A 26892-nucleotide genomic window follows, 5' to 3' on the forward strand; every position below is an offset into this window, starting at 1 on the left:
TTTTGATATGGAGAATGGGCTGGTTGTGTAATTAAATATGATGAATCTCACTATAGATCCAAAAGTAGCTCCTTCCAGCCTTGGGCCATGGGGATCACTCGCATCGCTTGCCCATATGACAGTATGACACTAATTTCTACTTCCTATAATCTCACAACTAAGCTGCTAGAATAACAGCTCTGATATCACAATAAGAAATAGCATTGCCATGCGAGTATTCATAACTTCTTATTTAAGCATAATGATTATTACAAACCAAAATTTTATCTAATAGCAAGTACATAATAACCATCCATGGACATAGCCAATAAAAAAAGATCAAGCAAACAATCCAACATTTAAAATAGCCTTCGCAATGCAAATAAAGAACTAAAAACAATGGAAATAAGAAAAGAAACAAATATGTCTGTGAAAGTTCACCCAGTTCGGTACTTGCATCTAAGCAATCACCCATGAAACTATGGAGAATGAAATGCACAATGATGGCCTTCCAATTGTTAATTTTTGGGAAACTTGTCACATTTTGGTTGAAATTGAGGAGTAGGGCGAAAGCATGCAAATGCTAGCTTCACAATAGAGCCACTTTATCTTCAATCTCGCTCATAGGCAGTGATAGGTGTTATTTTACCATATCCTTCAGCAGTATATGATGAGCCGACGACAAGAATAGGGATGAGATGAGATTGCCCAAGTTCATTCCCATAGTTGCTTCCACTGATATGACTCCAAAGCTACAAACATCACACTCCCTTGTCGCTTCCGCTGTGTAAGCAAGCTTCACAAAAAAATCCTTCAAGTCATCCTTGTTGCTTGATATCACCATTGGTCAAGTACGTTGAGCTACAATATCTATAAATTGAAAACCAACACATGATATCTCATATCCAAATTTAGGATACATGAAGCATGGACATTTTGGTTATTATGACATGTAAGATCGATAAAATTTTATAGAGAAAATTATATTGATGCGAGAGTGGGATTGGTAGCCAAGCACAAGAAAACTAATTCATAAGTAGTTTAATAAACAGTTGGGGCCAAATGATGCGATGGTGACATGTAGTAAGATTGATAACCTTTGTTCCCTTACAGCTAACTAACTAACAATTAGGGCCAAATGTATTGATAAATTTGACGTAGCTATGCATTTCTCATTATTATTATTATTATTTTGTGTTTATGAAAATTGCGATTAAAGACATATTTGAAGTATTATTGCTGATATCAAGTTTACCTATATTTGGAGAGGTCTTAGATTTGGAGTTGTATTGGATTTGGAGAAGTTGTAGTATAAAATTGTATTGAAATTTGTTCAAATCCACTCAAATCCAAATCCAAAACTTGAAATTCATGCTTCTAAAAGCAAGTGTTAGTGATTTGTCTTAAACTTTTAAATGTGTTCTTCATTGTGAGCTTTCAAAATTTTTAAATAAGATTATAAACTGGAAATAAGTAGAAATATTAGGACGATAAATGTAAAAATTTTAACTTGAGAAGTCAAAACATAAATATATATATTACTTTAATGTAAGTCGACATATGGGCATGACTCGCTTGAGATATGATTGATTAGGTATTTTAATTTACTTTTGTTTTAAGAGTAGGAATACATTTACAGGCTAGTCAATGAGTCATGTGCAATGCTTGTGCTTGCATTTGAATATTTTTATCGTTTAAATATTTTTATAATTCTTAATATAATTTGAATATATTTTTTTAAAAATTAATAGCATATTTTCATAACTTAATTTATAAATATTAAAGTATGAATATTTAAATTTATTTAGAAAAATTACATTTTATTGAATAAACATTAACATACATAGGAAATATTCCTATGACACCACTTGGATGGACAACAAATTTTTAAAATATATCATATGATATGATAGGAATGATCTAATTAACATGACATGAAATATTAAATTTAATATTTATTTATCATTATAGATAAAAAAAATTTGATACGCAACATTTTTATTGATTTATTTTTTATAAAAGAATCTTAGTAAATGACTTCTTCCAACAAAAAATACAAATAAATTTATTGCAATTTCTAAATTGTAATTTGCTATCAAAATATTTATAAATATTATTTTTTTTTTACTTAATGATTTTGCTTTAATTTCAAATACTTTAATTAGTTGGGAGTACATCTAGTTCTGTAATTTTGTTTCTAAAATTTATTTTTCAAAAGTTATTATCTATCTAAATGGTGTTAGAAAATACAAAAATAATAATAATTTTTTTAAGATGTCAAAAGTGTTACTTATTTTATTTTTTTGTCTTTTATTTTTTAATTCAATTACAAAAATAATGGCTTATTTTTCACTTTCTAATATTTGTATTATAAAGCTAGAAGGAAGAAGACTTGTTTAATTTCAAAAAAAAAGTTTCATTTTTCATTTTTAGAATTCCAAATAATTAAAAAATCACATCTTATTTTCAAATTTTCACAAATTATACAAAGCAAAACAATAAAAAGATGTTTTTTTTTTTAAAAACAAGATGCAAAACAATAAAAAGATGTTTTTGACATGTATGCATGGCGGTAAAACAATACATGCGTCACCTGTCAGCTTGCCGGAGCTTGTCTTTTTTCGCTGGGCAAGTCACCGGAAGGCCCGCCTCTTGTTGCTGCTCTATATACGACGACAAATTTTATGCTGCGAAATTGCTACCCATTTTTTTCGCAGCCCATTTCGAAGAACAGTACATATCTGTCACATCTAAATGAGTTTATTTAAATAAAATATTATTTAAAAAAAATTATGATTCATTAGGAATATTTTTAAAAAAAAATTATGAGTCATTAGGAATATTTTTTGAGTGATAATTATAATAAAATAAAATATTATGTAAAAAAAATTACGAGTCATTAGGAATATTTTTTGATATATTTACAAGTTTTTTTATAGGAATGTTTTAAAAATAAAAGTGCCTAGTTATAGTTTTTTTTTTTTTTAAATTTTAATAGGCAGTTATAGAGATATTTCTTAGAATATTTATAAATAATTATAGGAATATTTTCAAATATACATGAGTAGTTAAAGATTCTTATTTGAAATTTTTGTGGATAATTATAGGGACATTTTGGGGACGTTAAAATCAGTCAAAGAAAAGGAAAATCTCTTTCTTATTAAAGCTAGATATACAGTGTTGACCCACAACCTAATAGTTTAAACTTTTAGTTAAAGTAATAATCTAATATAGTATTAAAGCCAGTTTTCAAGAGATTTGTAGATTCAAGTCTTGTTGTTTGCATTTATTCTGTGGTGTTTAAAAAAATTATTATATTCCTTATAATGGATGTTATTTATCCTGCGTTTATCCTGTTGAAGATTAAACTTGAAGACCGGCAGCCCACCTCCATTGAAGACCGGCAACCCACCGTTGTGGACATTGGAGATTTGCAGGCAACCTACTCCACCTACCAGCCCACCTCTATTGAAGATTTGCACCCACCATTGTTGATTATTTGATTTCTATAATTACTATAAATAGCTGAGTTGTGTGTGAGTAAATGTGAGCAATGTGGTGTGTTGAGAGTTGAAAGCCAGTGAGTGAAATATACTTGTTTGGTATTTATCCTCACTGAGTTTCAGTCACATCCAGTGACTGAGTGTTCCTCTCCACCCATCAGTGGTATCAGAGAATCTAGGTACGCCGGAATTCGCTAAACAGAGGCGAACAGAGGAGAAATCCGATTTTCTCCCAGTTTTGAAGTTGCTCAAAATTCCAATTGAGCCTATCATTTTGAAATTCCATCCAAGACGATTCCAACGGTGAAAACCACGTCTCAAACGGACACCGGAGGAAAGCACACGCTCTCCCACGCGCCTCCCACGAAGACAGCGCTCTTCCCACGCGCTGCACGCGCCGACAAAGTCTCCGGCGAACAACGACACGCGCCTCACGCTCTGCACGCGTCTTCCTCGCCCGATTGGCGAGATCCGACCTGGACAGCGACCCGTAACCCGGCCCATCGACCCGAGAACCGGATCCAGCAACCAGCAACCCGGATCCGTACCCGACACGTGACCCGCATCCGACCCTCCTCCAGAAGCGGACACGCGGCAAGCGCAGAGAACGCCACGTGGCGTAACGGAAAAATTAACGCCGTTAAGCGGCCGTTAAGTTAAACCGGTTAGTTTAAAAATTCACCAGAATTTTCCTATAGCCGGTTCGGTGAACTTTAGACCGGTTCTTTGCAAACCAAAACCGGTTCCTAAGGTTTTTCAATCTTCTGAATTTATTGGTGGCATTAGATTTACCAAAATCAGTCCCCATTTCTCTGTTTTTTATATATTGAATTCGATGGCTAACGGTACTATCCAATCGGTCATTCCAAAATTGACCCGAGAGAATTATGACAACTGGTCGATTCAAATGAGAGCCCTTCTAGGTTCTCAGGATGTCATGGATATCGTTGAAGATGGGTACAGAGAAAGCCCATCAAAAGAAGCCGAAGCAGTTATGCCCGATGCTCAAAGAACGACCTTGCGAGCCGATCGAAAGAAAGATTGTAAGGCAAAATCCATAATCTACCAAGGCCTTGATGAGCCCACGTTCGAAATCATCGCCTCCGCGAAGACATCTAAAGAAGTTTGGGACTCTCTCCATCGAACACACAAAGGTGCAGATAAAGTAAAAAAGATTCGTCTTCAGACATTGCGAGGTGAGTTCGAATCTCTCAAAATGAAGTCTACTGAATCCATTTCAGACTACTATACACGAGTAATGGTAGTATCAAATCAATTAAGAAGAAATGGAGAAATTCTCAATGACGAGAGAATTTGTGAAAAAATTTTGCGATCTTTAGATCCAAAATATGATTATATAGCTGTGACCCTAGAGGAGACAAAAGACTTGGAAACAATGTCTGTAGAAGAACTTATGGGCTCACTCCAAGCCCATGAGCAAAAAGTCAATAGAAGAAGTAATGATAAAGCACTGGAGCAAGCTCTCCAAACGAAGTTGTCCCTCACTACAGATAGATACGACAAAGGGGGGACGTCACAACAAGGAAGAGCACGAGACCGAGGATCTCGTGGAAGAAATTCTGGAAATTTTAACTCCAGAGAAGGTGGCAGAGGCAGAAGAGGTCCCACTAGAGGAGGACGAAATCAACAGAGCTATGTCCCACAAGGCAGAGGACAAGGAAGAAGAGGAGGATATAATAATCGCTCGAATGTAGACAAAAGAAACATTCAATGCTACAATTGTCACAAGTATGGACACTATAGCAATGAATGTTGGGGGCGACAACAAGAAAAGGTTAGCGAGGAGGTCAACCTTGCCGAAACTGATCATGCAGATGGAGAGTCATTGATGCTGATGGCACACAATGCAACTCCTCAGGACCAGAGTGTTTGGTACCTTGATTCTGGAGCCAGCAACCATATGACTGGCAGAAAGAACCTATTCTTTGAACTTGATGAGAAAGTTCAGGGGGAGATATCTTTCGGCGATAATTCTAAATCTCAGTCCAAGGGAGAGGAGATGTTTTGATCAAACAGAAGTCTGGAGATCACGCTTACATCTCCAACGTCTACTATGTGCCAGCCATGAAGACTAATATACTTAGGCTCGGACAGCTCGTGGAGAGAGGCTATCGAATTAGCCTCAGTGATAAGCAGATGGTGATAATAGATGCTCGAGGAAAGCTTGTTACTCGAGTTCAAATGGCAAAGAATCGAATGTTTCCGCTCGCCATCCAACATGATACGCCAAGGTGTTTGAGCGCTATCATCAAAGACAAAGACTGGCTATGGAACCTACGGTATGGGCATCTAAACTTTGAAAGTTTGAAACAATTGGAAAGCAAGAAGATGGTGAAAGGCTTACCAAATATCCATCATCCAAATGTGATATGTGAAAGCTGTATTTTGAGCAAGCAACATAGAAACAGCTTTGGAAAGCAAGCCAACTGGAGATCAACCATGCCGCTCCAGCTAATACACACAGATGTGTGTGGTCCATTAAGACCATTTTCGAATGGACAGAATCGATACTTCCTTACCTTCATCGACGACTACAGCAGGAAGACCTGGGTCTACTTCTTGAAAAGGAAGTCAGAGGTGTTTGACAAGTTCAAAGAGTTCAAAACTCTTGTGGAGAAACAGAGTGGCTTCCGCATCAAGTCACTCCGGTCAGACCAAGGAGGAGAGTACAAAGACGAAGCTTTCCTGGAATTCCTTAGACAACAAGGGATTCAGAAACAGTTCACACCATCATACACTCCCCAGTTGAATGGTGTAGCCGAAAGGAAGAACCGCACAATCCTTAACATGGCTAGAAGCATGTTAAAGGATAAGAATGTGCCCAAGAGTTTTTGGGCAGAAGCAGTGTTATGTGCAGTCTATCTGCTCAATAGGTGTCCGACGAAGAGTCTTGATACAAAGACACCATATGAAGCCTGGAGTACTCACAAGCCCAGTGTGAGTCATCTTAGGGTGTTTGGCTCCATAGCCTACGCCAAGATCCCAGAAGCAAGAAGGACAAAGCTGGATGATAAAGGAGAGAAGTGTATCCTTGTAGGATATGGTGACAGCACCATGGGATATCGACTTTACAATCCCATCAACAAGAAAGTCTTTCACAGTCGGGATGTCATCTTTGAAGAAAATGAATCCTGGAAATGGGACCAGACTGAATGTTCCAAAGATGCAGAATTGACACTTGAAGGAGAAGAACCTACACAGACAAGAGAAGTGGCTATCGAGCCACAAATTCCTGAGCTGCAGACACCTCCACATGGTTCACCACAGAGGAATGAAGCTCCATCACCAATTGAGCGTGAAATCTCAGACATGAGACCTAGAGGAGCTCGAAATCTAGCCGATCTGTATGAAAATACAGAACCAATGGAAGAATATGTTACTCTTTACTGTCTATTGTTAACCAGCGACCCGGTTAGCTTTGAGGAAGCTAACGAAGAAGACAAATGGAGAAAAGCGATGGATGAGGAGATTCAATCCATCGAGAAGAACAAAACTTAGGAGTTGACAAATCTCCCGAAGGGCCGCAAAACCATTGGTGTGAAATGGGTCTACAAGACCAAAAAGAATGCTCAAGGAGAAGTTCAGAGATACAAAGCAAGACTTGTCACCAAAGGCTACAAGCAAAAAGAAGGGATTGATTATGGAGAAATCTTTGCCCCGGTTGCCAGACTTGAAACCATCAGATTACTTATTTCACTTTCAGCACAAAATGGGTGGAAGATTTACCAGCTGGACGTGAAATCAGCTTTTCTGAACGGTTTTCTGGAAGAAGAGATTTATATCGATCAACCACCTGGATATGTAAAGAAGGGCAAAGAAGATAGAGTGTACAAGTTGAAGAAAGCACTCTATGGCTTGAAGCAGGCACCTCGTGCGTGGAACATGAGGATTGATGACTACTTCCAGAAGAATGGATTTGAGAAGTGTCCCTACGAGCATGCGCTATATATAAAGATGGAGACAGATGGAAGCATGCTCATAGCCTGCCTATATGTTGATGATCTGATCTTCACCGGCAACAATCCAGAGATGTTTGCCGCTTTCAAAAGGAGCATGGTCAAAGAATTCGAAATGACAGATATTGGCCAGATGGCTCATTTTCTTGGCATAGAAGTCATGCAAAGCGAGAAAGGAATTTTTATCTCCCAGAGCCACTATGCAAAAGAAGTATTGAAGAAGTTTGGGATGGACAAATGCAACCCAGTGACAACTCCAGTTGAAACAGGATTGGAGTTGAGAAAGAATGAGCAAGGAGATGTTGACCCCACATATTTTAAGAGTCTGGTTGGAAGCTTGAGGTATTTGACGTGCACCAGACCAGATATACTCTACGGAGTTGGACTTGTCAGCAGGTACATGGAGACTCCTGACCAGTCCCACCTGAATGCAGTGAAAAGAATACTCCGATATGTCAAAGGTACCATCACCGATGGTATGTTTTATTCATCAAGAGGTAATTGCAGACTTATTGGCTATTCAGATAGTGATTGGGGAAGAGATCTTGATGAAAGAAAAAGCACAACTGGATTCACATTTTTCATGGGAGATACAGCGTTTACATGGTCTTCAAAGAAGCAACCCATCGTAACGTTGTCATCATGTGAAGCTGAGTATGTTGCTGCCAGTTCGGCTGTTTGTCATGGTATATGGATTAGGAATGTACTGAAGTATCTGGGATTTCTTGAAGGTAACCCCACAGAAGTTTACATTGACAACTGATCAGCGATTGCACTTGCGAAAAATCCAGTTTACCATGAAAGAAGTAAACATATTGATACTCGGTATCATTTTATCAGGGAGCATGTCAAGAAGAAAGAAGTGGAATTGATATCTTGCAGAACGTATGATCAGATTGCTGATATTTTCACAAAACCACTCATACATGATATTTTTGCAAGACTGAAAACAATGCTCGGAATGACAAAATTAGGAGAGTCAAGTTTAAGGGGGGATGTTGAAGATTAAACTTGAAGACCGGCAGCCCACCTCCATTGAAGACCGGCAGCCCACCGTTGTGGACATTGGAGATTTGCAGGCAACCTACTCCACCTACCAGCCCACCTCTATTGAAGATTTGCACCCACCATTGTTGATTATTTGATTTCTATAATTACTATAAATAGCTGAGTTGTGTGTGAGTAAATGTGAGCAATGTGGTGTGTTGAGAGTTGAAAGCCAGTGAGTGGAATATACTTGTTTGGTATTTATCCTCACTGAGTTTCAGTCACATCCAGTGACTGAGTGTTCCTCTCCACCCATCATATCCATCCACGTATAGGTAAAGTGCTAATCTAACATTTTTAATAGGAGGGATTGATACCATATATGTATTGTGTATAGAATGAAATATAAAACAGTTATGGCAATTAATAGAAATTTATCTTCTTGTCTTAATTTTAATACCTTAATCTCCTTCATGTTGGATTAAATGACATTGCATGTGCATTTATATTTATATTTTTACAAAAAGTTTACCTTTTATCTTTTATGTCTAGTTAGGTTTTAATATTTTTTACCTTATATTTGGAGAGGTCTTGGATTTGGAGTAATATTGGATCTGGAGAAAATGTAATATAAAATTGTATTGAAATTTGTTCTAAACTGCTATTTGCTATCAAAATCTTTATAATTATTATTTTTTGTTTCCATAATATGATTTTTAAAAAAATTTCAAATACATTTATTATTGGGAGTACTTCCAGTTCTGTAATTTTGTTTCTAAAATTTATTTTTCAAAAGTTATATTATCTATCTAAATGGTTTTAGAAACGACACAAAATAATTTTTTAAGTTGTCAAAAGTTTTATTTATCTTATTTTTTGTAATTATTTTTTAATTCAACTACAAAAATAATAGCTTATTTTTCACTTTCTAATATTTGTATTATGAAGCTAGAAAGTAAAAGATTTGTTTAATTGCAAAAAATAAGTTTCATTTTTCATTTTTAGAATTTTAAATAATTACAAAATCACATCTTATTTTCAAATTTTCAAAAATTATAGAAGACAAAACAATAAAAGATGCTTTTTTTTTTTTTTTAATGTTCCTGTACTAATTTAGAAATTTGGAAAACACAATGCACTTTTGTTTAAAAATTTTTATCACAAGTGAACAGTGCCAAAAGGCTATATTTTTTTTTTATAATTTTGTGAAATAAAAAGTAAAAAATGTTTTATACAACTAAACTGGGCATGAACTTTTCTATGACTTTCGCAGTTTAAGATCCTTAAGTATTTTCAAATATTCTCAAAAGATCCTTCGACTGACATATAATTACAATAATTTCAAGTAAATGTTTTCAAATTATTAGTTCAACTTAAGGAAATCTCAACATTTGTGTTATCTCATCAAATACTATTATTATTGTATTTGCAGAGATGGAATCTACATACAACAAAAATTATTATTGAGAAAAGAATCTTTATTTAATAACAAAAAAATTGGTGTTCAAGGATTGACTAAACTACAATTTAATGGGCTAAATTGTAGTTTAAAATATATAATCTACAATTTTTATATTTTAAATAAACTTTATTGTTAGAAAATATATAAATTTTTATAATTCTTTTGTACATTGTTTTTTCAAAAAACAAAAAATCAGTTGTTTTATACCTCTTTTATATCTCTTAATTTTTTTTATTGTTATATATATATATATGCGCTTGTGAAAAAAAATCAATTATTTTATATCTCTTAATTTTTTTATTGTTATATATATATATATATGCTTGTGCCAACATACACATGAATGAGGTCAAAATAGAAAATTTCCTTTCCTACAAGTCGTGCTAACCTTGGACAGAAGGGGCAAGAGAAATCATCCTTGTTAACATACTCTCAAGTTCAAAGATATTATACCCATAGTAAATAAAAGTTTATAAAATTATCCTTTTAAAAAATATAAAAATAAAAATATCATCTATTATGTACAAAAGGTATTCTCAAAAGTTTACCTAATTAGATATCTGTCGCCAATATATCATCCAGTGTAAGTGTGGAGAATGACTTCTGCAGAGGTTGCTTTTTAACTGATAATTTTTGTAAAACTTGTCGCATTGTTGGTCGAATTTGAGGATTAGAGTACAAGCATGCAAATGCTAGCTTCACAATCCAAACCACTTCATTTGCAAGTTTATTTGTAGGAGGTGATAGACGTTGGTCTACCACATCTTTCAACAGTACATGGTGAGTGGATAATGATGATGATGTTGATGGTAATGACGAGGAGAATGGTAGAGATGAGATGAGTTCACCTGGATGCCTTCCCATAATTACTTCCATTGACACTACTCCAAAGCTATAAACATCACACTTTTCCGTCACTTTCATCGTATAGGAAAGTTCTGCATGCAAAAGATGCTTTTATTTAGTTAATTATAGTTTCTTACATTTACTCCTGAAAGTTGTTATTATACACTATTATTGTTGTATAAAGAGACCAAGTTTTGAATAACATTCTGATTGAAAAAGATTTTGGCATCATGTCTAACACAATTAAGATTTGTTATAAAAGAAAATACAAATTGCATCCTTTTTGGGTACGTACATATGCCAGTCCATTAAAATTCCAATGTTGAGATGTTAATCACAACTCCTAATAGTGAGTTTCAAGATATATAGGTTAAGGGAAATTGCAAATTAATTATTGAAAATACATTTAATAAAATAAATCCTTTACTTGGATGTGCATTAAATAAGATCCTTTATTTGGATTTCGTTGCACGCCCTTGTATTAATTTTTTAAAATAGAGACCAAAGGTTATTTAGCATAAAGAAATGAATAGATTTAACATTATCATAAACTAGTTGTATAAAACACATTTAAGTTTATCATAGCTTAACAAGAAAATTTTTTTTCAAGGCTAATGATTACACCCCCACCCCCCTCCCCCCCCCCCCCCTCCGACACCCCCCCCCCCCCCCCCCCCCCCCCCCGCGCACCCCCCCCCCCCCCCCCCCCCCCCACCCACCCCACTCCCCACCCCCCCCCCCCCCCCCCCCCCCCCGCGCCCCACCCCCCCCCCCCCCCCCGCCCCCCTCCCCCCCCCATCACCCCCACCCCTCCCCCCCCCGCGCCGCCCCCCCCCCTACCCACCACCACACCACCCCCCCCCAGCCCCCCCCCCCCCAACACCGCGCCGCCCCCACCCACGCCGCCGCCCCGCCCTAGATTTTTTATTTTTTTTTTATTTTTTTTGTTTTTTTTGTTCTTTTTGTTTTTAACAAAAAAAGAAATAGAAAAAAGGAGAAAAGAAAAAAAAAAAGAAAAACGAATTTTTTTTTTGGTTTGGGTTTGTTGACTATTTTGGTTTGTTTGTGGTGTTGGTTTTGTGTTTTTTTGGTGTTTTTTTTGGCACCACCCCACTCCCATAGCTTAAAGTTTAAGAATATTTTAAAATATACCCTTTTCAAATACTCAAATATGGGAACTAATTATGAATTTCAATATCAAGGGTGAGACGTTTAAGAAAATTTTTTTAAAAGTTCTATAGCTTTTTATATTTTCATTGTAGCAAAACAAAAGAGAAAAAAAATTATAATCTCTTCATAATTTTTTTTTAAAAAAAAGATTTATTCTCTACTTTTTTCTTTTTTTTTTTGGTATATAATTCTTATTATTTTGCATTGAAACCTAGAAAGGCACGTGAAGACAGAGAATAAATAATTACCTGGAGCTGTGTATCCAATCGTCCCAGCCAATGAACTCCAATTGGAGGAATTAGGCTTTAAAAGCCTTGCAGTTCCAAAATCAGACACATGAGCTTCGTACTCCAAATCCAACAAAACATTGTTACTAGATATGTCCCGATGAATTATGGGGGGTGAACAATCATGGTGCATGTAGGACAAAGCATTTGCAATTCCTCTCACCACATTTACCCTCCTACTCCAGTCCAACTCCATTGCTTGTTCTCGATTACCATGGCTTAGCATCTTCCCCAAGCTTCCTCTATCTATAAACTGGTAAACAAGAAGGGATTGCTCTACATGTGAGCAAAACCCATAAAGCTTCACAATGTTTCGATGGCATATTTTCGTCAATGCTCGAACCTCATTTTTGAAAGCTTTTGAATTGTCCATGGGCTCGTCATCTTGTAAAGGATGAAGTTTCTTCACGGCAACAACTTGGCCAGTGCTAGGCAACTTCGCTTTGTAAACAACTCCATATCCTCCTACTCCGATGCAATACTTAGAATTAAATCCCTCTGTCGCTTCGACTATTTGTTCGTAAACCATCACCCCATCATACCTCCAGGCTGCAAAAATATTTTCATTTTGCAATTCCCTTGGTTGGTTATCCATTTTCTTTTCTCTGGAACCAAGGAGAAAAAAAACCCCAACTATAATGAGTATGGAAAATACTATTGCCATTATGGAGACTATAGTCAAGATCATTATTTTGTTTCCCTTTTTTTCATGAGAAATGTGGCTCATCGTAGAGGGACAAGCCTCCAAACCTAGGACATTGCCACATAAGCTTGTGTTTCTATATGAATCAATTTGAGCAATTTGAAAGGGCTTGGCCGTAGGAATAGGGCCCTCTAAGTGCTTATTGTAGGATACGTCGATAGATGTCAAAGCAATGAGATCATCAAAGGTCGATGGAATTGAACCCAAGAATCCATTGTGGGAGAGATTCAATGTTTCCAACATATTCAATTCGCCAACCTGTTGTGGTATCTCTCCAACCAACAAATTCATGCTTAGATCGAGAAATTGCAGAAATTTTAACTTGCCAATTTGAAATGGCAGAGTTCCTTCAAATTTGTTATTAGACATATTCAACATCCACAATCTTAAAGATTCCCCTATATCTTTGGGAACTAAGCCACTTAGATTATTTGATGCCATGCTAAGACGTTCTAGACTTGAAAGCATTAGAATTTCTAATGGAATAGTGCCTGAAAGCTTGTTGTTGTCTAGCAAAAGGTCTGACATTGATGTCAATCTCCCAAGTTCCTTTGGGATCTTCCCAACAAGGTTATTTGAGGAGAGATCAAGCACTTGTAGTTTTGTAGCTTCGCCAAGTTCAAGAGGAATCTCACCTGAGATTTTATTGTTGGAGAGTTTTAGGGCCGTCATTTTATAACATTGCCCCCACTTATAAGAAAGCTCGCCATAGAATTTATTGTTGCTCAAATCAATATAATTTAAATTTGGGTATATGCCAAAATATTCTGATATGTTTCCAGTGAACTGATTCCTTTCTAGCCTAACCCTAACTAGGGTAGTACAGTTCCTTAAGATTTTTGCAATGGAACCTATGAAATGGTTATCTTGTATAGTAAAATTCTCAAGCAAACCACCAAGGCATGTATTGTCTGGAAAATGGCCGATAAATTTGTTATCAAATAAAGCCAGCAACCTCAAATGTGTAAGATTATTCATCTCTTGAGGAATGGAGCCATAAAATTTGTTTGAAAACAAGCGTAACTCTCGAAGAGACTTCAATTTCCCTATTTCTGGAGGGAGTAGGCCTGATAATAGATTATTATACAATGATAGGGAGGTGAGCTTAGTAAAATTTCCTATTGCAGTTGGAATGGTCCCCGTGAGGTTGTTGTCAAAAATGTTCAGGCTGGTCAAGTTGCCCAAGTCTCCTATAGTGGTTGGGATTGGCCCTATGAGGTTGTTACCTGACAAAGCATGTTCATTGAGAGACTTAAGCATTCCTATCTCTCGAGGAATAGATCCAGAAAGCATGTTGTCATAAAGGTACAGGGTGGTCAAGTTGCGCAAGTCTCCTATAGTAGTTGGGATTGGCCCTGTGAGGTTGTTACCTGACAATTCAAGGTCATTGAGAGACTTAAGCATTCCTATCTCTCGAGGAATAGATCCAGAAAGCATGTTGTCATAAAGGTACAGGGTGGTCAAGTTGCGCAAGTCTCCTATAGTAGTTGGGATTGGCCCTGTGAGGTTGTTACTTAACAATGCAAGGTAATTGAGAGACTTAAGCATTCCTATCTCTCGAGGAATAGATCCAGAAAGCATGTTGTGATAAAGGTATAGGGTGGTCAAGTTGCGCAAGTCTCCTATAGTAGTTGGGATTAGCCCTGTGAGGTTGTTACCTGACAATTCAAGGTCATTGAGAGACTTAAGCATTCCTATCTCTCGAGGAATAGATCCAGAAAGCATGTTACGATGAAGGTACAGGGTGGTCAAGTTGCCCAAGTCTCCTATAGTAGTTGGGATTGGCCCTGTGAGCTTGTTAACTGACAAATCTAGGACATTGAGAGACTTAAGCATTTCTAGATTGGAGGGAATGTTTTCGAAGAGGGAGTTGTCACTAAGATCAAGCTTTTGGAGGTGTTGGAAGGACGAGAAATTAAAACTATGGAGCGTACCTCTCAAAGCAAGGCCCGTGAGGTTTACATATGCAATGCTCCTTATGGACTTGTGACACCTAATTCCAATCCATCGATTGCAAGGGTCGGTTCCAACCCAAGAGGACAAAATAGATTGGCTGTGGTTGTCAAGACTCGCCTTCCATGCCACCAAAGCGTTTGTTTGAGAAGTAGTGGTGACTAAAGCAGAGACAAAAGCAGCGTAATGGGAAGGAGGAGGAGGAGGGGATGCAAGAAAGAGGAGGTGGATGAGGAGGAAGAAGAGAAGGAAGGAAAGAAGCCGGGGGTGGGTAGACATTGGTTTTCCTATATATATGACTGCTGGGTATATAAAATGGATGGGTGGTTAGGATTAGGATGCTGAGTGGTATTTATAGACAATGGATGTTGGTCTACCAACATCAGTGGTGTGTGTGGCATTTTCTATAAAAAATTTAAAATGTGTTGAAATTTTTTTTCATACCTCACGTATCTGGGGAAACAAAAATTCATGAAATTTCCAACTATTAATAGTGATACAACCAAAAGAAAAATGATGACAAATCCAATTTCTTCTCAAAGTAAAGCAATGACAATCCTCATTTTTTACTTCTTATATATATTTTTAAAATTTTTCAATGTAAATACTTTGTATTTTCTGCATTCTTTAATTTTAATTTTTTTATTTGATCGTTAAAAAAATATATTGAAGTTTATAGGAATAAACTTATTTCATGTTATGAATTCATAAAAATATGTATATATTATACAGTGACAACATTGAAGAATATGGGAGGAAGGAGGACGAAAGTGAGACTGACGCAAACAGGGCGCGTGCACGTCCTCGGGAATAGAAGGAAAAAGGCCATTGGGAGGAGTACAGAAAGTGCAGGGAATCCGATGGGAAGCAAGAAGACAAAATATCATTCATTTAACATATATATATATATATATATATATATATATAAAAGTTTGACTAGTCATATCACAGTATGACAGTAGACTTGAGTTGGAGAACAATGTATCAGAGTAGGTGTAGGGTGTAGGGTGTAGGGTGTTCCCCTTCATTAATTGTTGCATCAACGGACATCAACTTTTAGATACAGTTGTAGAGATTGGTCATAGCTGAGACCACCCGCTATGTGCTGCTCATGCATGGATAACGTTATCCAAAGCAAGTTAGGAGGGAAAAACAAATCAAGGAATTGGCTTTTCTATTTTTATTTTTTGTAAATGTTCATTATAAAATAATCAAAAAATTTTGGAAGTTTTCTATTTTCCAAAGTTTGGAAGTTCATATAAATTAATTTTCAATATAAAAGCTTCATTTTTCCTTATTTTTAAAATTTTCCATATTTTTTTACTTTATTGAATTAATAAATTTTGCCAAATTTCATGTTATATAAGGTCCAGATAAAATGGAATGTCTACGGACTCACTGTTACAATATTCTAACAATCAATTATGGTGACTCTTAGTTGTATATCATTGTCTAAAATTTCTATGAACAATATATTTGTAAACTCTCCGGACCACAATTACTTTGATGTCAAAGAAAAAAGTCTATATTTATTTACGAAACAATGATATTTGACATCAAAATTACTTTTTTTTATTCCTCTTTTGTCGAAGGGCATTGACTGAGATTTAGGTAATTTTCCTTATTGTCTTGTGACACCCAATTTCAATTCATCAATAGCAAGGGTGGGTTCAACCCAGCAAGACAAAATAGATTGGCTGTGGTGTTCAAGACTCGCCGTCAATGCTACCAAAGCATTTGTTACAGAAGTTGTAGTGATTAATGAAGTAAAAACAAAAGTAGAATAATGCAAGTGAAAAATTTTAGAGTTGTGTACTCGTAAAAAATATGTGGATTTCCAACTTTCTTATGCTATTGGTGGCAACAAAAAGTTAAAAATATCATTTTTTTTAATAAAAAATTCTATAAATTTTAAAATAAAAAGTAAAAATTAGTTTTTCATAATTGAACAGACCCTCAAGTTTTGTTAATTAATTTTTTTTAGTGCAACTGGCATTTTGATCTCATTCAATTATTTATTGATTAAGAAGGGTAATGGTGTGTTTGAGCGAATGAGTTTTAAGGCCATGAGTATATATTATATGATTTGGATAAAAATCAATATAATTTCACTCTGCATTTTGTCTGAATCCTCACAAATTCAAGTAGAAGGTTCCAAATTCAAGCACTCAAATAAAAGTTAATTATATATATAACGCCCAAACAATTTAAATGTAAAGCAAAAACAAAGTAAAACCGATGTGGTGAGTGAGAATTGTGAATGAAGTTTTTTCCAATGCTTGAATTGGATTTTTTTTAACATTTATTTTTTCTTAATTTTTAACATAATAGAATAAATTAATTTTTCATAATAAATTTTGTCCAATTTTGTGTTATATAAGGTCCAAATAAAATGGGGTGTCTACGGACTCACGGTTGCAATGTGATGATCGATGCTCTAACAATCAACCATGGTGACTCATAGCCATATATTATTATCTAAAATTTCTATCAATGATACATTTGTGAAACTCATGGTACCACAGCTAGTTTGATGCCAAAGTGAAAAGTTTATATTTATTTATAAGACAATGACATTTGACTTTAAAATTACTTTCTATTTTTTTTTTCCGTTTTGGTGAAGGGCATTGGTCTGCATGGACCATGCATCGACTTGGCCTTGAGGTTTACATATGCAATGTTTATTATGAACTTGGGACACCCAATTCCATCAATCGCGTGGGTGGGACAGCAACAACCCAACAAGACAAAATAGATTGTCTAGCCTGACCTTTCATGGCTGTAGTCACTCCACTTTGGAAGCATTTGTAGATAAATTTTAATTGTAATTTATTGGGTTGTATTCATTAATTGTTGTATGGATAACCTTTGATTCAATTTTTATATCTTTTTAGACTCGTTTGACATTTTAAAAACAGTAAAAATTTTAAAAATATGGAGATTTCTTTTTCTCATTTGGACATTAAGAAAATATAGAAAAATAAATAAATATATTAAATTAAAAAATAAATATTAATTTTGCGCATCATTAATTTTTAATTTTTCTTAATTTTTAACATAATAAAATTAATTTTATATTTAACCTAGTGTTTTGTATAGAGAGAAAATAATGAAAATAAATTTTCTTTTTATTCATTTTCTTTTCTTTCCTCAAACAAAATTCTTGATCCAAATGAACTCTTACAAGCAAAATATTACTTAAAATTGAAGTCAGTGTACTGACAAAAACATACAATATTGTCTAAAATTTGAAAGTTGAAAAACAAGGAAAAAAAATATAGGGGGGGATTCAAATTCTTTGATCCAATCACCAACATATATATTTATATATATACATATATATATATATATATTAATGAAAACGAATTAAATTTGTATTTTATCAACATTTAAGTTTAAGAAAATGATCAATTTTAAGAATTTGTTTTATTCATTATAATGTTTGAGGTAGAAAAAAAAATAAAAGATAGAATGATAATTTTGATTTTAATATTATTTTATTTTTATAATCAGTTTTTCAACAAAATCCTTGATCTTATCAAGTCTACCACGGTAGCTTGGTGATCAAAAAGGAAATAAAATAGCGGAAGATCTTTGTTCCATTGCCCCTACTCGTGAATGCTTCAATATTTTTTTTTTATTTTTAATTATAATTTTAATAATTTTTTATTGTTATAGTATTTGAGATAGAGAGAACAAGATGAACTATGAATGATGAATTCTTAATACTTAATATGTATATGTTCATAAAAACTTTTTTAAGGAGAGTTGGAACTTAGAAAATATTAAAAAAAAGGAGTCTCTTTTGGTCATATTTAGCTATGAAAGAAATCAATAAACAAAAAATTAAATTCATATATTATTAGCATATAATATTTCTTAAAATTATAATTATATTAAAACAAAATTTTATTTTTAATATTGTTTTACCATAGAGAAAATATAATTAAAACATTATGTTTTTATTATTTTGCTTTCTTTTTCTTTTCTCGAACAAATCTTTGATCCAAATAGTTATATTAGTAAATTATTAGCTAGGATGTACATAAACTTCTTATATACCAAAAATTGAGACTAGCCATATGGTGATATTTAGGACTGCAAACGAACCAAACTGCTCATGAGCGGCTTAGGAGATCAGTTTAATAAGAGCTCGTTTGGGCTCGTTTATTATCTAAATGAATAAGTCCCAAGTTTAATTTTTAGGCGCGGTTTGTAAATGACCCGAGTGTGAGCATAGTCGGGCTCACCTCTTTTCAACTCTGTGAGCGAATTGATAACGAGCTTGAATGAGTTTGTTTTGTTGAAATCTAAACTTGACTGAATCTAGAGATGGCCGGCAACACAACGCAGTTAAATTTTCTAGAGTCGGCAGACAACCTACTCCACCTAACAGCCGCATCGTTGATTACCAACCTCACCTATCAGTTGCATTTGTTGATTTTTTGGTTTTGTATCTACTATAAATAGGTGTGTGTATGTAATGTATTATGTAGTGTGTTGAGAGTGTAAAGCCAGTGAGCGTGAGAGAGAGTTTTAATTTGAAGTTCTCTGTATCCATTTTGAGATTGAAATACATTGTTGTTGTATTGATTCTCACGAGTTTCAATTACAACCAGTAACGGAGTGTCCCTCTCCACCCATTAGTGGTATCAGAGCATCTATGTACGCCTGCATTCGCCAAACAGAGGCGAAATTTAATTTTCTTCCCATTTTTTAAGTTGCTCAAAATCCAAAATTGAGTCTACCATTATGCAATTCGACTGAAGGAAGGAAAGAAGCCGAGGGTGGGTAGACATTGGATTTCCTATATATATGACTGCTGGGTATATAAAATGGGTGGGTGGTTAGGATTGGGATGGTGAGGGTAAAGACATAATGAGTGGTATTTATAGACAATGGATGTTGGTCTACCATTTCTATTTCATTTTTTACCTCTTATATATATTTTTAAAATTTTCAATGTAAATACTTTATTTTTTCTACATTCTTTAATTTAATTTTTTTTTAAATGATCATAAAAAAAACAAATATATTGAAGTTTATAGGAATAGACTTATATCATGTTATGAATTCAGAAAATATATATATATATATATATATTATACAGTGACAACATAGATGAAGAAGAAGAACATGGGATGAAGGAAACCTCCAGGGTGTGGTTCAGGTAGTAGTGCGGGTTGCAGGAGTGCCTTTCACGAGATCAGGTGTTCAAATCCTCTTGGACTCGTTTTCGTCCCTGAACTCCTGAATTTACCTTCCCTTTGGAGTTGTGGGGTCAAATTCAAGGTGCGCAGGATTAGTCACGTGGACCGTAAAACGGATGTATGGATACTTGGTGTGTAATCCAAAAAAAAAAAAAAAGAACATGGGAGGAAGGAGGACGATCGTGAGATTCACGCAAACAAGGCGCGTGCACGGCCTCGGGAATAGAAGGAGAAAGGCCATTGGGAAGAGTACGCAGTGGGAAAGGGCAGGGAATTCAATGGGAAGACAAAACACGCAAGTATCACAGTAGACTTGACTTGACTTGACTTGGACAACAATGTATCACAGTAGCTGTAGCTCTGCTGTAGGCATCAACAAACAGACATAAACTTTTAGATACAGTTGTAGAGATTGGCTATGTGCTCATGGACAGATAACGTTAACCAAAGCTTGCAAGTTGGAAACCCTGTATTGATTATAAAATAAATAGTAAATTAGTCAACAAAATTTTAACCTTGTATTTTTTAGATTTTAAAATTTAAATGAAGTCGATGAATTTTGAATAATTTTTTATTCTTGATAATATTTGATATAGAGAGAAAACAGAATGAAAATTTTGATTGTTCTATCTATAAATAGGTCAATCAATTAATTCATTCATTTATTAGCTTGTGTACATAATTTTGGAGATTATATTTTCATTAAAAAATTATTAAGTTCAAACTACACAAAGAAAAATAATTTGTCTCATCAAATCATTTCGATATTTCTTGTGCACGCACAGAGATTTTAAGTGAAAGACTCTAAGTTTTTAACTTCTAATCCTTAATTCAGGTGCGATTTATTGACCTAATTTTCTATATTAAGGTTTGCAGACTTGACTTCGGAGAGGCATTTCTCAGAGTAGCCTTTTGTTTGGGTTAGTCAATTAATTAATTAATTTGCTTACATCAATTACTATGGTACTGTGCTAACAAAGTTGTCCAACGTTCAGATGTATAAACTTTGTCCAATTTTATGTTATATTAGGTCCAGATAAAATGTGATGTCTACGAACTCACTGTTACAATATTCTAACAATCAACCATGATGACTCTTCGTTGTATATCATTGTCTATAATTTCTATGAATAATAAATTTGTGAACTTGCCGGACCACAATTAATTTGATGCTAAAGTAAAAAATCTATATTTGTCTACGAAACAATGACATTTGACAACAAAATTACTTTTTTTTTTATTCCTTTTTGTTGAAGGGCATTGACTAAGGTCGTTCGTGTCCACTTGCGCATAGACTTGACCCGTGAGGTTTACGTAATGTTCCTTATGGACTTGTGACACCCAATTCCAATGACATTTGACTTCAAAATTACTTTATATTTTTTTGTCCTTTTTGTTGAAGAACATTGGTTGGCTTGGACCACGTATGCAATGTTAGTTATGGACTTGTGATGCCCAATTTCAATCCATCAATCACGAGGGACTGCGGTTGTCTAGACTAACCTTCCATGGCTGTAGTGACTTGACTTTGGAAGCATCAATAAATTTATTGGGTTGCTGCTGTCTCATTCATTAATTGTGGCATGGATGACCTTTGATTCAATTTTTTATATCTTTTTTGGCTCCGTTTGACATTTTAAAAATAGTACAAAATTTTAAAATATGGAAATTTCTTTTTCCCATTTGGACATAAAGAAAATATAGAAAAATAAATAAATATATTAAACTAAAAATAAAAATTTAATTTTACACATCATTAACATTTAATCTTTAACATTATAACATTAATTTTATATTTAACCTAGTATCTTGTATGGGGAGAAAAGAATGAAAACAAATTTTCTTTTTATTCTCCTATTCTTTCCTTTCTTCAAACAAAATCTTTGATCCAAATGAACTCTTACAAGAAAAAAGATTACTTAAAATTGAAGTCTGTATGCTGACAAAAACATACAGCATTGTCTAGAATTTGAAAGTTGAAAAAACAAGGAAAAAAAAGATACGAGGGGATTCAAATTCTTTGATTCAATCACCAATATATATATTAATGAAAATAAATTAAAATTTTATTTTATTAACATTTAAATTTAAGAAAATAATCAATTTTAAGAATTCTTTTTATTCCTTATAGTGTTTGAGATTAAAAAAAAAAAAAATAGTGGATACAATGATCCAAGCCACACGACATAATGATGGTTTGCTGCGAATATAAGAATCCGAGTCATAGCGGATATGATAATCTCAGCCATACGACACAATGGTGGGTTGCTTCGAATGTAAGAATCTAAGCCGTAATGGATATGATGATTCGAGCCACTTCAAGCAGTAATAAGGTGTGAAACCAAGGTTTGGAAAATGGTTACTTTATTGGAGAAATGCACTTGGGTGTAGGGTCCTGAGTTCGATGAATGAATCGACTTGTCCATGGGGTCTGCTGCGCTAGTTTCAAAATAAATTAATGTGTTTCTAGGGTCAACTGCCCTAGTTTCCAGGTAAATCAATGTATGCTTGGGGTTGGCTGCCCCATCTTTAAATATTAGCACAACAAGAATTGCTCAATCAAGGATGCCAAATTATCATTCAAAAGCTTATTCAACAAGACAAGTGTGAAAGGTGCTCTATTGCTGCTTAGGGTGCCAAAATGCATTGATCTGTTGCTATATGCATGCATGATGCTAACTTGTGATGCTAGGATGCAGGGATATGTTGCTATATGCATGCATGTTGCTAACTGTGATGCTAGAATGTAGGGATATGTTGTCATATGTATGTATGTTGCTAACTTGTGATGCTTGAATGCAGTGGTATGTTGTTATATGTATGTTTGTTGCTAACTTGTGATGCTAGAGTGTAGGGAAATGTTGCTATATGTATTCATTTATTTTTCCATTCAATGCATGAAATGTATTGTAATGCATGAAATGTATGGTGACGCATGAAATGTAAATGTATGGCAATGCATGAATCTTTTCTCCCAATGCGCATGTGATCAATAACCTCATCTTTTATCTTGGCCATATTTTCAAATCTCAATTTGACAGGAAGGCACCTAAATGGGTTCCAATGAAGCTCAACGTGAAATCATCCCAAATTAATGAGTCTATAACTGGTCTTGGCACTATTATCCCATTTTCACTCTGACATGAAGGCACCTGAACATGGGATCTACCCCAGTTAAATGCATCTGTAACTGCTTACTGCCATGTTGTTAAATTCTTCTTAAATAAAGAGATTTCTAAAACTTGACATGACATCTGCCCCAATTAGATTGTTCTAGGATTGATTCTACCTGTATTGCACCTTCTCAATGGGGACCCTTTGACTATCCATCATCTTTTAAAGCTTTGAAGAGTAAGAAGGGGTTTTTTTTTTTTTTTTTGAACGAGAAATGACTATGCAATTATGGCATCAACTTACTAAATCAAAAGGTCACCTGCACAAAATTAATGTTTTACCATGTTTCAATACTATTACAAGGAAAATTCATACCAGTATTCAAAATTCATATAACGTTGATGTTAATGTATCAAACTAAATGACTAATTCTTTCCTTTTACCAACTGCCATAGTTTTATCAAGGGCCACTTTTCCTCTTCTATTTTATTCTGCTGTGAAACCACTGAAAATATCTCATTTGACTGCTACCTTTAGTTTAGTCCAGTGCAATCCATATTTCGATCTCAAGATGGTCTTTAAGACTCAGGACAAAATATAGGCTTAGGGATACAGGTTTTCAAAATAAAAGGAAAAATAAGGCTCAAAACTCCCATCCTATAATGACATTTTATGCCCCCAGTTAGAGTTGAGGCACTTTGCAAGATATTAACCGAACTTGTCATTTAAACAAGCTGCTTATGTACCTTTTCAGGATCAGGTCATTACATAGTTTAGACTCAACATTGAGTCTGTCAAATCATTTGAGATAACAATGTATACCAATCTAGTCAGGACTTTCATTTGGACTGTAATGTAGGCTAAGGGGTATGGCTTAGAAAGAAATATTTAAATAAGGCTCAAAATTTATCAATCTCATCACAGGTATTCGCTAGTCAAAGATCACATATGAATCATGTCCCTTATTTTTCTTTCTTTCTCTCTCTTTCTTTCTTTATTTTTCCTACATATTCTACTTTTACTACATTTTCTGCTTTTCCTTTCATGAAGGACTTTTTAACATTTTATTTGGACCTCATTTGGGACCGATATTTTAAAACTGCCCCAGTGTGGGTTGTGATTCTTTGACGAGTTCATTAAGAATTGAATTTTTCAGACTTGAAAAGGGCTTGCTAGGGATTTCTTCTTTGACTTTCTTTTGGATAGCAGAAAAATGGCCTAGCATCATTTTGGTAGTGACCATTGTCTCAAATGACTTGTCAAACACTAGGAGACACAAACCCAGGTTAAATTTCTAGCGTGCTGACTTTTAAGAAAAAACTGGTTTGACAATCAGGCTCAAAATGGGTTAGCAAATGATAAATCAATATTTGATTCTTTTTAGGGATACTGGTCGACCAAAGATGGTCACCCCTTCTTTGATCAGAATATAATCATTATACCTTTAAGACACCAATCATAACTTAGATAACAAAGATAAGAGACTTTGTTTATCGATTTTATCAAACAAATGTAGGACACAACTTGATAAGTCATTTCTGTATATTTCTCCTACGACTCTTCATCATTTTGAAATCGACATCCCAACTAGGCTCTTGACAACATCTTGAAGTGGGGGTCTTCTAGCTTGGAGGCTTTTCCTTTATTTTTTTTATTTTTTATTTTTTTGCCCCCACTAAGTAGATTCCCAAAACCAACTAATGGCTCCTAATCCTTTGTATTAGCAAAACCATTTCCTATGTCACTTACACAAAATGCAAGCAAAAAGATAAAATTTGGCATAAGGTGATGATCCAAGGAGGATGGGAAGAGATAAGACTGAAAGACATTCTTATTTCATTCAATTTCAAAATGATTTAAATGAAAAACATGGATGCATTCCTCTTGTTATCACCCTTAGGTGATCAAGCACATCATTTTTGTATCATGTGAGCTCACTTCTGAAGTTGAATATCAATCAATCCTTTAACCCGATGAAATTTGCGATATTTCAACTATGATCGGGCAACGGGTTCCCACAATTATAACCTTTTGCCTAGAATAAAGAGATCGTTTTTATCCTGCTCAATGATTGGATCCTAAATCCTTAACTTTGCCCCCTCGGTACACTGGTTTTATAGAAAATTAGAATGTGATTATCGACTTATTGGAGATGACTATGCATGCATGGTTATGAAATTGAGCATGGGATGCATGAGTGCAATGCAACCTAAACAACCACTTTGTCAGAATTTTGGGAAAAATCTTATCAACTAATGAAAGGCTTCAAAATTAAACCAACAATTGATGGACATTTATTTTCTTTGATGACCCCTGAAAAGTTGACCTTATCTGCCGAGTAATCAATTCTTTCCTCAATTATTCACTTCCCTGGTGATGGATTCAGGCCCGAGTTTGTTCAAAAAGGAGCTGGGCCTGGTTCTTGTCTGAAAAGAATTGGGTCTAGGTCGTTTTAAAGATGGGTTCAGGCCCAGGTTTGTTTAGAAAGAGTTGGGCTTGGACTGTTTGAAAATGTTGGCTTGGATTTTTTGGTAATAGGGCCGAGGCCCACTTTTGAAATTTAGGTTTGACGCTTCTTGAAAATCAGGCCTAAGCTAGGTTTTTGCTTAGAAAAAGGTCGGGTCTAGGTTTGTTTTAACAAGAGTTGGGTCCGATTTATTTGAAAATGATCGGACCGACCCATCTTTTAAAATGTTTAGACTAAGTGTTTTATTTTTTTAAAAGGATGGGTCATAGTCTCATTATTGGGCTTTTTTCAGAATGATGGCTAAATAGTATGCATGTCTAAAATAGATGCAAGATGCATAACACAACACAAAACATATATACAAGAGACACGGATTAAGTCACATGGAGAAGGATGAGAATCCTATCCCAACCTAAGGTAGATACACCTATTTTATAGGGTTTCTTCATGATTCTATCCTAGTTAGGAAAAACTATAGACAAGTATATGTGGGTAGACTCTAACCCCTATTGACAAAAAGGTTCTCAAATTACCTTCATCCTCACCTAAAAAGGGTTTGGACAAAGTTCAAACTGAGCGGAGTGGTTTGTGGGTCCCACCAAGCTTAAGTTACGAAGGGACAAACGCTATTACACCTCTATCTAACCCTAACAGGTAAAACCCGAGTACAGAGCACGTGGGTCTATGTGAATCCTAGTTTAGTCTAATCCCGCTACCCCCACCTTTATTACATGCTTATTCAAACAAGATATTCACAAGTAATCATATGCTTATTCAATAACAATGGAAACAAAATATTCACAATTAATTACATGTTTATTCAAACAATAAAGGAAATAAAGTGTTTACAATCAATCACATGCTTATTCAAAATATGGAAATAAGATATTTACAATTAACATGCTTATTCTAAAAATTTGGAAACAAAATATTTACAGTTTATAAAAATGATTTGGAAACAAAATATTTGCAGTTAAAATTTGGAAACCAAATATGTAAAAACAAAATGCTTTAAAAAAAATTTGGAAACAAAATATTTGCAATTAAAATTTGCTCATCTAAAAAAATTAGGAATAAAATATTTGCAATTATTGTGCTTATCTAAAAAAAATTTGGAAATAAAATATTTGCAATTGCTATGCTTATCTAAAAAAATTTGAAAAGAAAATATTTGCAATTAATATGCTTATCTAAAAAATTTGGAAAGAAAGTATTTGCAATTAATATGTTTATT

General features: G+C 34.6%; 1 protein-coding gene across 4 annotated transcripts; it reads right to left on the minus strand.

Moving 5' to 3' along the window:
• Window positions 1–203: 203 nt before the first annotated feature.
• Window positions 204–15186, minus strand: LOC131159309 (probable leucine-rich repeat receptor-like protein kinase At1g35710). 4 transcript variants are annotated; one of them, XR_009137778.1, is made up of 4 exons: window positions 12173–15186; window positions 10757–10846; window positions 2573–2720; window positions 595–775 (listed from the first exon to the last, which is right to left on the minus strand). XR_009137778.1 is itself a non-coding variant. In XM_058114097.1 (3 exons), exons 1-3 carry the CDS (start codon window positions 15144–15146, stop codon window positions 827–829), a joined length of 3087 nt encoding a protein of 1028 aa, XP_057970080.1. In that variant the 5' UTR covers window positions 15147–15186; the 3' UTR covers window positions 204–826. The 4 variants fall into 4 exon arrangements, 3 of the variants coding, with proteins under 3 accessions (XP_057970080.1, XP_057970078.1, XP_057970077.1); XM_058114097.1 differs by lacking the exon at window positions 2573–2720 and having other exon boundaries at window positions 204–849; XM_058114095.1 differs by lacking the exon at window positions 595–775 and having other exon boundaries at window positions 2426–2720.
• Window positions 15187–26892: the final 11706 nt, after the last annotated feature.

This window comes from Malania oleifera, chromosome 7 (assembly GCF_029873635.1).
Source record: "Malania oleifera isolate guangnan ecotype guangnan chromosome 7, ASM2987363v1, whole genome shotgun sequence".
NCBI classification, from domain to species: domain Eukaryota; kingdom Viridiplantae; phylum Streptophyta; class Magnoliopsida; order Santalales; family Ximeniaceae; genus Malania; species Malania oleifera.

Excerpts from the sequence above, each read along its gene's own strand:
- LOC131159309 (XM_058114094.1), bottom strand. The coding sequence starts at position 15,146 with ATGTCTACCCACCCCCGGCTTCTTTCCTTCCTTCTCTTCTTCCTCCTC. Across the intron at positions 10,847-12,172 it reads GATTGGATACACAGCTCCAG|AACTTTCCTATACGATGAAA; the intron begins GTAATTATTTAT and ends TTTTGCATGCAG.